General features: G+C 33.9%; 1 protein-coding gene across 8 annotated transcripts in view; it reads right to left on the bottom strand.

Moving 5' to 3' along the window:
- Positions 1–12,333, bottom strand: part of LOC100166820 (neural-cadherin) — a 215,287-nt gene that overhangs the window by 63,419 nt on the left and 139,535 nt on the right. For 6 of the 8 annotated variants that reach the window (XM_029492452.1, XM_029492442.1, XM_029492446.1 and 3 more), the window contains 4 exons: positions 7,732–7,903; positions 4,390–4,687; positions 2,322–2,447; positions 221–367 (listed from right to left, as the gene is read on the bottom strand). In XM_029492452.1, coding sequence (XP_029348312.1) covers positions 221–367; positions 2,322–2,447; positions 4,390–4,687; positions 7,732–7,903 — 743 coding nt within the window. Of the gene's footprint in view, positions 1–220; positions 368–2,321; positions 2,448–4,389; positions 4,688–7,731; positions 7,904–10,866; positions 11,164–12,333 lie in introns of those variants that run through there. The other 2 variants (XM_029492455.1, XM_029492460.1) reach the window with 2 other exon arrangements.

A 12,333-nucleotide genomic window follows, 5' to 3' on the forward strand; every position in this document is an offset into this window, starting at 1 on the left:
ATAATTTAATGCGGACTGCTTCTTACAATAAATTATAATCTAAGGTTCGATAAATTTGATGACTAAAAATTGGTTATTTTCACGTTATAATAATATTGCTGGCTACATTGATTTTTAATTCAATTTTGGTAAGTCATTACCTGACGTGACGTCGGCCGAGGGCCTAGACGAACCTACTGAACTACGAGTTATATAATTGCTTATAATATTATTTTATTACTTGACGGTCGAACAGTGGTGGATTGTCGTTGACGTCGGTTATCTCGACAGTGAAAGAGCAAACGCCTTCCAACGACGGATCTCCCTGGTCGGTAGCTTTAATCGTGACGGACACGAATTTGCCATCGTCGCCTTCTCGATCGAACACCTGCAAAAGATTTCGCAAATCATCAGCTGTGGGTCTGGCAAGTCGGGTTGTCATTCGAGACACTTATATAACAGACCATTCGTTACGATAGGAAATTAAAAATTAATAAAATGTCGCCTCCGGTATACAGATTGGAACCTACGCACTCGACACGACGTCCAAAGCATGAACTGAAGGTGTGTGTCGAACGAATTTTAAAAGTGTACCTACCTCCATAGTGTATTAAATAAAATACGATCCCACTTAATTGATTTCGGAATGATTTTTTTTTTTTATTTGTATCAAACTATCACAATAATATTGTAATAGTATGTTCAGTTAGCATATTAATAAGGTTGATATTCAAGAGTGAGCTGATATTAACCTTTACGATTCATAAAATCAGAATTCTGTGAAAAAATATTGTTTTGCAAAGGAAAGCATATTTCTGGTATTAATATTAAAGCGATTGCGTTGTACGTCTTATATTTAAATGCGAGACGATTGCATGTTTGAAGATCGAATTAATTAAAAACACACATCAATTATAATTTATGAAAAATATACAACAACTGTATTTATTAATAACAAAAAAAAAAACAAAGACAACTGATGGGGTTTCATTTTCCGATTTTATCTTTCTGACAACAACGATTGTGGATTGGACATGTTATTATGATTATAATTGCTAAAACGAACACGGAACGGTAAAAGTCGCAGACGGCAACTGACCCTAAAGTTAAACCGGGGGAGGGGGAGGCATCACCGTTATAATGAGTTTTGATGGAAACTTTAAACCCCGTTCCCTGCTATTACGATGAGTGGACAAACTGAATGTGATACGCGCACTTGACGCGTAAAATAAAGAAAGACAGTTTTACAAAAAAATTGCGCCGTCTAGTGTCTAGTGTGTAAGTGTCCTGGATAACAGTCTCGCACTGCACTCCAAACGAGGACGGACAAATGGAGGGTGTTTAGATAACTAGAAATTTTCAAGCTCTGCTGAAATTTTTCTTGACAAATCTGAACATTTTCAGTACCTACTTACATTCAATGCGAATACATTCAAAGTTTCCCAATGCAAAAACGAAAATGACGTATAGATAGTGACCGATGAAATGTAATACCGAGATCACAACGCTGCGGAATAATATACCGTTGACTGTGCATGATAATAAATCGAACGAGATAGAATTATTGCAGTGAGACACGCGTGTAAGACGTGAAATTTAATTTGGAAACACAAAGCTCTAAGCCAAGTCTCCGAGCCCTGCAGACAACGACAGTATTGAGATAATCTCGTATAATACGCACGAGGGGTGACCAAATGGCTGCAGCTGGCCGCCGACGGGAAATCAATTACTTTAATTATTTTTTTATTTCTACGCGGTGAGCCATTCACCCGCGATGTTAATTTGATTTTTTTGATTTCGCCGGATTTAACTTTCCTCGGAAAACGCATTGGATAGTATAAAAAATTTGGAATCAAGCCAGTGGCTCTCCAAAAATTAATAACTAGTCGATCCCTGTCGTAACATAATATTGAATCGATTTCGGCTATAATCATTTGGTCACACCGTTTGATCGGTTCCGGGAAGTTTTCCCATAGAGTCACCCGAACAAATAAAACAAAATTATAGGTACCTATATACAATATCATGTACCTATCACATAACAATCGATATCGTCATATAATGGGACCAATGTCATAAATTTACTTTTACTTTGATCGCCGATAAATTGTATTCAAATCGAAAACGGTATCAAAAATATTGTATTCGTTCGAAACGAAAGCGAATTGGAGAAAAAAATGTACGGTTAAAATTCTAACACTATATTGTACTATAATTTAAACAGAGCTATTGTACGTATTATATTGTGTTTTTACAATATCGGTAAGTGTAGTAAAACGTGGTCTGCAGATAGGTATAAAAAAATAATGATTAAAATATAATATTGCAAATAGCAGTCGTACCTTGTTAGTAGACACTTCGCCGGTTTCTTCGTCGACTGTGAACTTTGTGCCTTTTTGATTCGGCTGCTGGACAATCGAGTACTTCACTTGACCGTTTACGCCTTTGTCCTCGTCAGTCGCGTGCACCTGCGGGTCAATTATTATCGAATCATAATTTATATGTATTAATATTATTACCTAGGCATATTAAATAATGTACTGAACGCGGTCGTGGTCAAGCGATCATAATATTATAATTAGCCTAATTAAATTAGGATTGTGTTTTGATGCAAAGGCATTTTTTTCCTGGTGTTTTGAAACATTGGTCCGTAAGTATAAAATGTGTTTTGTGTGATATTAATTATTTTAAAGTAATTTTTGACGATTTAAGTGCATTTTCTTAGTTTTTAGAGCATTTTTCACAATTTGTTCATAAAATGAACGAAAATTGTTGCGATTAACAAGAGAATTTCGGCAAACTGCCAATGGTACAAATAATAAATTATATACCGCGACAAGTTATCGTCAATAACAATTTTATCATAGCTATACCTTTCCGCTCAAATTATTGCCGTTATATATCTATTAAGTATTATTATTTTTATTACATTGCATACACACATATATACATAGGTACAAGTATCATCGATAACAATTTTTATTTTAGAATGAATGATTAAGAAAACAGATATACAACAAAACTAAACAAGTAACATCGCACAATACTATTAAAAAAAAAAAAATACATTACTGTAATTTTTTTTTCCAATTTTTAATTAACCAACTTCCATTAAAAAAAAATATTTTGTTTCGTTGAAATATTATTGAGAACCAAATTTATTCAATAATTGTATTCAGCGAATTTATCGTTTTATATAAGGGTATTTAAATCCGAGACCTTCTTGTGATACGTTTGGTATTCGTGTAGCAGGTGATCTACCACAAAATTCGAAACATATGGATCTACAATGCATTATTTTTTACTACAATTTATTTTTTATTAGTAATTATCTAAGAGTACTATATCTATAAATCAAATAAATTAAAACGTCCGATAAAAATGCATTATCAAATATAAATTATAATGATTAGCGAATTTTATCGAATATTCGACTCTACTAGACACTATATACTATTATACTGTAATAGAAATTTTCATGTAAGTTTCAAAACATTTATACAATTTTATAGATCACCGCCGCTACACGTCAGACGCGCCTCGGGATCTATGATTGATTGGGAAATGCTTGCAAATTTTTCCTACATCACTTTACACACAAAATACACAATTACCACAAATTCGATTTTCACAACATCGACAGAGGTCGCCGTTTTAAATTTCTTATGTAAATTGCGGAGCGGGTATATTGTACACATATGTAAATTGTGTGGCCCGAGTATATTTTGTATATATTATGTAAATTGCAGCTTAAATATTTTTATTCATACCTAGGTATGTAAATTACATAATATTTACATCCATAGGGATATCTTTGAAAAATCAATATTTACTTAGGACTGGCAATAATGTAATAGCATAAATATTGATATATGATTAACAATATCGGCTTTCATGTTGTCCATAATTAAAAATTGTATTTTTAAAAATTAATAATCAAGTAACTGCTCAAAATATACGTGCACTATGGTGATTCCCCACAAAAAGTATATATTTTATATTATAAACGAGTAATTTTTTATCACCCGAGACGCAATTTACGTGATATAACATGACTGTGACCTTTATTGGGGGATCCGATTTACCTAAACCTGTAGACAGTGTAAGGTAATAGTTGTTATTCTTATTACGATTGATGAAAGGCAGGCCCACGCCACCCGAACTAATCGCACCGGTTTATAAATCCAAAAATAATTTTCAACTAAATAATCGATGGGCGATTGCCACAACGTGTCCTCATAGCGTATACTCTAATGATTTAATGTAAAAAATAGTTTTTTTTTGCGGGGGGGGGGAGCTTCAGCACCAAAGTTCTCCCTTAGGTTGCGCCACCCGCGATCAAATTCAAATGGTAAAGCGTCGCAACGCTTTTTTAAACAATAATATTATAACACGACTTGTCTTCCGTACCTTGAGCACTGGACTGCCGTTCGGCGCTCCCTCTTCGACTTTGGGGTTGTACTTGGCGCATTCCCTGAACACCGGTTTGTTGTCGTTGACGTCCGTTATGAACACTACCACTACCGCGGTACTGGTATGTATGGTCGCCGCGCCGTTCACGCAACACGCGCCGTCATCCACGGCGGTCACGTTCAGCTCGTACTTGTCTCTCTCCAGCGATATCGATTTCGAGTGCAGCCGGATGACTCCGGTGATCTCTTCGATGACGAACTGACCGGACGACGTACCGCTGCCCACAAATCCAAACCTGAAAGCACGTCCGACGAATATTAAAGTATATAATATTGTGAATTGTTATTATAATATAATATACGAAATAAAAACGCTCGAAAGATTATTTGGTTTTTATCGAATTAAATTTAGCCTCTGCGACTGTACAATATATGGTCGTTTGATTTTTATAAAATGCGTGTAACTGCAGTATTCACCTGTGGCTGTATTCGATTTTGATTAATTTTGATTATTAAGAAAGATAAGAATAATACAGTGATCGAACGGTTATATTTATTATTATTATAATATTCAAAGCCGGACATTAACGATTTAAAAAGTTTAAGTTAAGTTAAAAAGTTAATTTTATTTAATCTTTTTAATTTAACTAGTTATATTTTGACTTTCATTAACTTAACTGTTAACTTACTGCATTTTATTTTTAATTAACGTGAAATTACAGAATTCATTTTTCATTTTAAGAAGTTAAGTCAATTTATTTTGTTTTCAATTTTATTAAATTGAACTATTTCAGTAAATAGACTGAAAAAAAAATATTATTTTTATGTCAAAAAAAATATTTACTGTGAATTGTTTAAAGTTAAAATATGTATATTATTTCAGAGTAACTTATATGGAAATACTGTATAAAGTATAAACACTATAGTTTATAATTTAGTTTTGGGTTGGAAAAAAGTACTCTAGCGTTGTTTAGTAAACTTAATAAAAAGTTAACAAAAAGTGTGTATTAACTTTTAACTTTTTGTTCTTGGTGCATATTAACTTAACTTAACCAAGTTAAAAAAATCATTGCCTTGCCTAGCCTTGATAATATTATATATTTTAGATCGATATCACTCGGTATATATACCATAGTCATACGTGTTTACCGCATTATGTACTTCAGCCCCTTCCCTCACCTCGACACGGGCATTTGAATCTCCAAAATCGCAGTGAGAATAAATTTCGAAATACAATACGTTTATTTGATATGAGATCGGGATTTGAGTCACGCGTGTCTGTATACCTACAACTCGTACACTTCGTTGTTGATTTAGAAACGTGCTTATTATTTGCCAAAAATGTTTTGAACATTTCAAATCGGGGACACGTATAGCTGGTATCGTACGCGTTAGAATTTTCGTTGGGATTTTAAATTTTCGGCATTGAAAATAAATGAGAAATAACTAAAACACACTATAGTATGGATCGTTCAATACTTACCAACATTTTTCAATAAAAAAGCTCGATGTCTATCAAACGGCCGACAGTTAAAATTGAATAACTAATGGAAAAAAAGTCCAATATAATAATACGCGGGTCACGAATCAGTATATACTACATTTATGTTATGTGAATTAAAAAAAAATAATTGATTGGAAATGTGCACGAACGTTTTTAATCCGGTCGAAGCATTCAAATTAAAGAAATTGCCATGCCGCTAGGAATAAGTAGATAATAGATTAAAGATTCCAATGACCCCTCTTGTCATCCCACGATCTACCTACACGTATTTTATTTGAAATTCGGAGGTACATAACACTGTAAAATTTCAAAATTTCAGTATAATACTTACATAGTTTGTCTTTTTAAATATTCACATAAAAAGAAAAATAATTTTTTTCGAATATTTAGCTAAATCAAAAAATTCTTATTGACTATAGTAATATGATATTTACTGTTAAATGTTCATATTCAACTAATCCATATAGGTGTTACAATAATTATTAATTAGTATTATGTATAATTATGGTTTTAAAATGTCATAATACTTTCATGAAATATTTCATTTATGTGGAAAATAAAATAAAAAATTGTTTATCATATATTATCTAAAAATGTATAAACAGTGCCTATAGTCATAAATTTACAGTGAGAGAACATTTTCAAAAGTTGGGTTATTGTATCGAATATACTATAATAAATAATAGCCAACAGGGACTCAATCGATAGGTATGCGATAAATTAACCGATAATAATATATATAATACCATTTATAGCTAATTTATAACCATTATAACGCAGTTATGATTCGTAAACCTCGGTTGATAATGAGTCATTTATTATCGATCTTGTCTGCAGTGTGTAATCAATAATAATTTCTACTAATAATATACCTATAACCGAATACGTTTAAAAGAAAAAAAAACATATTTTTCATAATTTCGTTGAAATAATATATTCACATAAGGCGTGAAATTTTCGATTTTGAAAATTCAAATTCAGAAATATGAATATATTATTGTGTACGACATTCGTGTCGTATCGACGCTTCACATTACCGCACAAACATGACCCAATATCACACAAATGCACAACTCACACTCAAATATACAATGTGTTGCACAAATGTATTAAAACCAATACAAATTGAAATATAAAAATATTACATACAAATAAATTCAAATTCTATAAAATCAAAATATTCGACACGAATTAAAAAATCAAAAATAGTTGAAAATAGCATATATATATATAACTGGTAGATGTATATTAAATAGGGTGATTATAAATTCTGTTTTTTTGAACCTCTGTCGCCTGTAGTTTGCTGGGGAATTTTCGGGACGCTAATAAATGTTTACCATTTTCAGAAGGTAGAACAAAAATTAATGAAAATTAAATATACCATTTTGTGAGGTGACAAGAACCGATAGTACCAGAGATTACTGGGCCACAGTAAAACCAGATGGCTGGTACTAATGCCTGCTGTATCGAAAGTTTTTTTGCAGTTACCTTTATGTACCACTGAAAGATTATTTCTTAAGCATAAAACAGTGTCCACCAGTTTCAAAAGGTCCAAATTCCGAATTATGGCTTTTGCCACGTGAAAAATATACGACCGAATCTGTCCATAGACTTATTTAGGTTGAAAAGTGCCAAAATTGTTAGAAAACGATGATTAATACCAGTATAATTGGCCTAGGACTCTCTCTCTCTCTCTGTAATAATGAAAAAAATGTGTATTTCTTTGTAGGTCTACCATTTTGTCCTATACGCGTATTTTACACATTCTGTGAGGTAACCGGTGACTGTCGTACCTATATAAATATAATATAATATAATATATATAGTGTCAGGTACCTGACGTTGTCGCCGTCCTTGTCGGAAGCCACTACCGTGGTAACCAGTGTATTTGGACCGGCGTTTTCGTCAACGTTCGGCGTGTACACTTGCTGCGAAAACTTTGGCTCCTCGTCGTTTTTGTTTTTCGTATAAATCCGTATGGTGGCCGTGCCAGTCTTCGAAGGTTCTCCTGTAACACACACACACGCACATGAAATGAAACTCACAGTCGTATACAGTTAAGAAGACGTGTCCGTCATCGTCGTCGTTTATTTTATACTTTTATTAAAATAAATTAACGTCACTTCGTCATCATCATCATCACTACCGCAGCGTATAATGCGGGCGACAAACGTCCGACATAATATTATAATATGTAATTAGATAATATTATTGTCTAACTACAACTGCGCTGTTTCCCTTAATTATTAATTACGCTCGTACCGCTACGTAAAATATCATACTGTTATATTATACCGGTACAATGTTATTAAGGGATGGGATTTTGGAGTAGGGTCGTAGCTCACCCCCTCCGTCAGCAATCGCGGTGGTCGTCAGCCGACTGGACTGACGAGATTTTAGAAACTTTTACGCTTTTACCGTGTTTTGTTATCACTCAGACACCCTAGCCCCAAGTATAGGGATGGCGGTATTGAAATCGGACACAGGTACTGTGATATAAGACTCCGTCCCGGTATGATGGAACGGTGTACCGCCGAAATACTATAGAATACCGAAAGACCTTGTTAGGGTTGACGGTATATTGAAATCGGTTACCGGTATTGCGGTATTAGAACCGGTATACCGAACAAACCGACGACAGCCCTGGACTTGCAGCCTGCAGGGGTAGTATTCCGAATACAGCGTATTCATGTAGATATAGTTAAGGGAAAGCAGATACTATGATCACAATAGTTTCGTTATCAAGTCCAAATTATATTGTTATAACGAAAGTGGATATATTTAAACGTAGAATTAAGATTTTTTTCCTCAAACAATTTTATTGATTTTGTTGTAATTCAAAAAATGTGAAGAAAGAGTAGAAACACGAAACATTTTACGTTTTCACAGCGGAATTTTCGAAATATTCAGACTGATTTTAAGCTATTTGTATTATTTTATATAATATTGTTATTGATTTATCTTATCGTATATAGAAACCATTCTACGGCACGCTCTAGCGAGAAGTCATAAAATACCTATGAGAATTTTCAGAAAAAATTTGTTCCACCAACCGAATTAAAGGAAAAATATATATAGGTACCTATACTACGTCTTGTAATAATACAAAAACTAACTCGAACTACCCTCAGAAATAGATCCATCTCCGCAGTCTCCTTCACTGTGCACCGCACAATCATATTTCGAATGCAATCGTTTTTCATTGAATTCGAATTCAATACGTCCATTACTTCATCCGCAGTGACGTACTCTCGACAATACTGCGGAGTATATTACATTATATATAATGTACCTACTGTGTATATATATATACAACAGCCCAGCGACTTCTCCGGTTTTGGGTTTATTGTGCTGTTGTTTGATGTTATTATAATTTGTTTTCTCGGTTCAGAGACTATAATATTATAGGAGGCGCACATAAGTTCTCAAATCGAGTGAATCGCAGTGAGTTGTATTATTGTAGCGATTGCCACATTATACGGTTTTATATTGGTAGGCGGGATGATGACGATACAATAATAATATTACGTGTTGCCGGATGCAATAATCATAATGATGGATGTCATACGTGAACGATAAATATATAATCGTTACAACAAAGTATATTATTGTTAAGTACATATTAATATGTATTGTCATGGGGGTTGTTGGCGGACGCGCACACATTTCCAACTTTGTTAAATTAATACAAAAATACGATTTGAACACCAATATGTTATAAGAGATATATTGTACCTAGGCGAGGACCGCTCATTGGTGATGGGATGCAAGAGGAGGGGGGGAGGGTGACATGTCACCCACCTTGGACAAATGTGAATTGATAGTATTTTTTTTTAATTGTCAATAATAAAATATTTTTATTGATGATATTATATTATTACACCGTTTATCCGTGTTGTATGTCTATACCTTCCGCTATTTAATAAAAGCAATTTCGTTGGTTCTTATAGTATTTTTGTTACGATATTTTCACCCCTCTAGTGGGTATGATTGATGAGCGCACTTGTACCTAGGTATAGCCTCGTATAGTGGAAAACGTATAATTGACGCTTTGTCGTCCGAATTACTGAAATGGTTCACAATAATAATTATTAGCCATGGACCCCTTAGACTCCTCTTAGGGTGGCGAAACTCCCTTTTTGTATATTATAATATTATTCTTGTGCCGGAAGTTCTACGAAGAAATAATTCGTTGCCACTCGTGTCGTCCGATCGATCGTCAATCGCGGACCACCAAAAATCGCGTCTCCCAGAGCACCCCGGGATACGGGGGTACGGGATAAGGTCGAATCGCACTTGATTTAAAAAAAAAAAGGTAACTCGTATTCAAAAAAGATGATTTGACAAAAACGCTATAGATTTGGCGTAAATATTAAACCTAATCCATCGCACTTTTCACAAATTATATTTTAAACGCGTTAATTTAGAAGTGTAAAAAAAATATTAAGGGTGTCGGTGCCGGTTTTTCCAATTTTCCGAAATTTCGAAATTCTATACAATTTGAAAATGATATTTTATATTTTAGTTACACCTTTAATTATAATACTTTTCTACTAATCTACAGCTCGATACCTATTTAGGGGGAGGGGGGGTCGATACGGTTTATTATATCAACGAAAATTACTTCACAGGAAAAACTATTACGCCCTGTAAAATAGTCCAAATTCGTTAATATTTTTTTGTTTAAAAGAAAAGAATATTTTTCAGGTCGGATTAAAGGCTGAATTTTTATTTTACTCTAAACAGTGGTAGAAAAATACGTTTGAAGAAAAACATGCATCATTCAAATGCATATATTTAGGTTCTGCAATTATAATTTTGAAAATCGGGCTTTGCCCCGACCAGAAGAATGTTCTATGGGTGGTGGGGGGAGGGTCCGCGGACGGCCAGCTCCCGGCCGCGCGTGGGCGTATTTTTTTTGGAACTTGTATTTTATATTTTTCGGTAAAATTTTGAGAAAAACGACCTCACCTTTGTCCTTGGCGGTCAAGACGAACTCGTAGTACGCGTTGTTGTTGTCGGCGTCCAATTGCTTGTTGTTGTTGACGATGCCCGAAGCGTCGACGGCGAAATGATCGTCACTCACGTGATACTCGATCTCGGCGTTCTCGCCCGAGTCCGCGTCCATCGCCTTCACTTTCAGTATGGACGTCCCGAGCGGTATGTCCTCGTCCACGTTGTGTGCCTGGTAATCGGGCAGCTCGAACTTGGGCGCGTTGTCGTTGACGTCCGTCACGCGGATGGTGAGCTGAGAACACGAAGACAAGTAAGTTATATCAACTGCGGCGGGTCTCGGATCTCATGGCGTTTGCTGATTACATTATCGGTGGCGTAGTGGAGGGTACACGACCCGCCTTCTAATTTTGTATTTATGCGTGTACGGTGTACCGTTAACAAAAGTCGCGGTACGTAGGTTATAGGCGTATTTTAATATTTTTTGCTAACATATTATGAATAATATTATAGTGATATTTTTTGTATTTTCACAAATTTTGTTCACATTGAATGAAAAATAGTGGAAACAATTTGCCGTTTATGGTAATCCATAAAAAAAATTACCAACATTAATTTCGTATTACCATATTTTTAGGTAGCCCCCGGGGCGTATTGGACATTGACCCATCGAACGGTATGTACAATTATCATTCGTTTTCAGTTGTATTTGTACATTATTGTCTAGTAGTTTTGTCCATTAATTATTTAATAAATATAAATTTTTTTAAATTGTTATAGAAGGAAAAATTTTAAAAAAATATTCTTCTTTTCTATTTATTTGTTTTATGGCATATTACAGCGCTCATTTCAATTCTTTTTAGTGCTATAAAATCCGTGCCCTGGTTATTATTATCAGTAAAATAATTCATTACGCATGTCGGGGCGAATGTTTACAAAATATTTCCAAACTTATTAAAAATTATAACGATCATAAAAAAATCGGGTGTGGTGATCGTGTGACATAAACGTAGGCACGTAGCACGCCACTCCATATTTCACCACTCCAAGGAAAATTATGAATCATAAAATATATGTATTCATTAATAAGTAACCATTAATTGTTTATACTAGTTGTTTATGTACCTATTTGGTAATTTTTAAATTTTATTCGTTTCTATGGCGATAAACAAACTGTTACGCATAATTAGTTTGAAAATAAAAATATTAGTACCTTCCCAGCCTAAAAAATATTTATGGTAAAAAAATTTAAAAAGTATGATATTTTTCTGAAAAATTTTATTTTTTTACGACTCAAAAATATTTTGTAAAATAATAATATCATTCACAAACGTTTGATTTTTTCTGAAATAATGTGAATGTCTTACGTTAAAAAAGGATCACCCCAAAGTACACCATTTTTACGCTTTAGATATATTTAGGTTTAATAAAATTATACTTTTATTAAAAACATTATACCTATTTACAGACTGTAACAAGAAGACC

This window comes from Acyrthosiphon pisum, chromosome X (assembly GCF_005508785.2).
Source record: "Acyrthosiphon pisum isolate AL4f chromosome X, pea_aphid_22Mar2018_4r6ur, whole genome shotgun sequence".
Classification (NCBI taxonomy): domain Eukaryota; kingdom Metazoa; phylum Arthropoda; class Insecta; order Hemiptera; family Aphididae; genus Acyrthosiphon; species Acyrthosiphon pisum.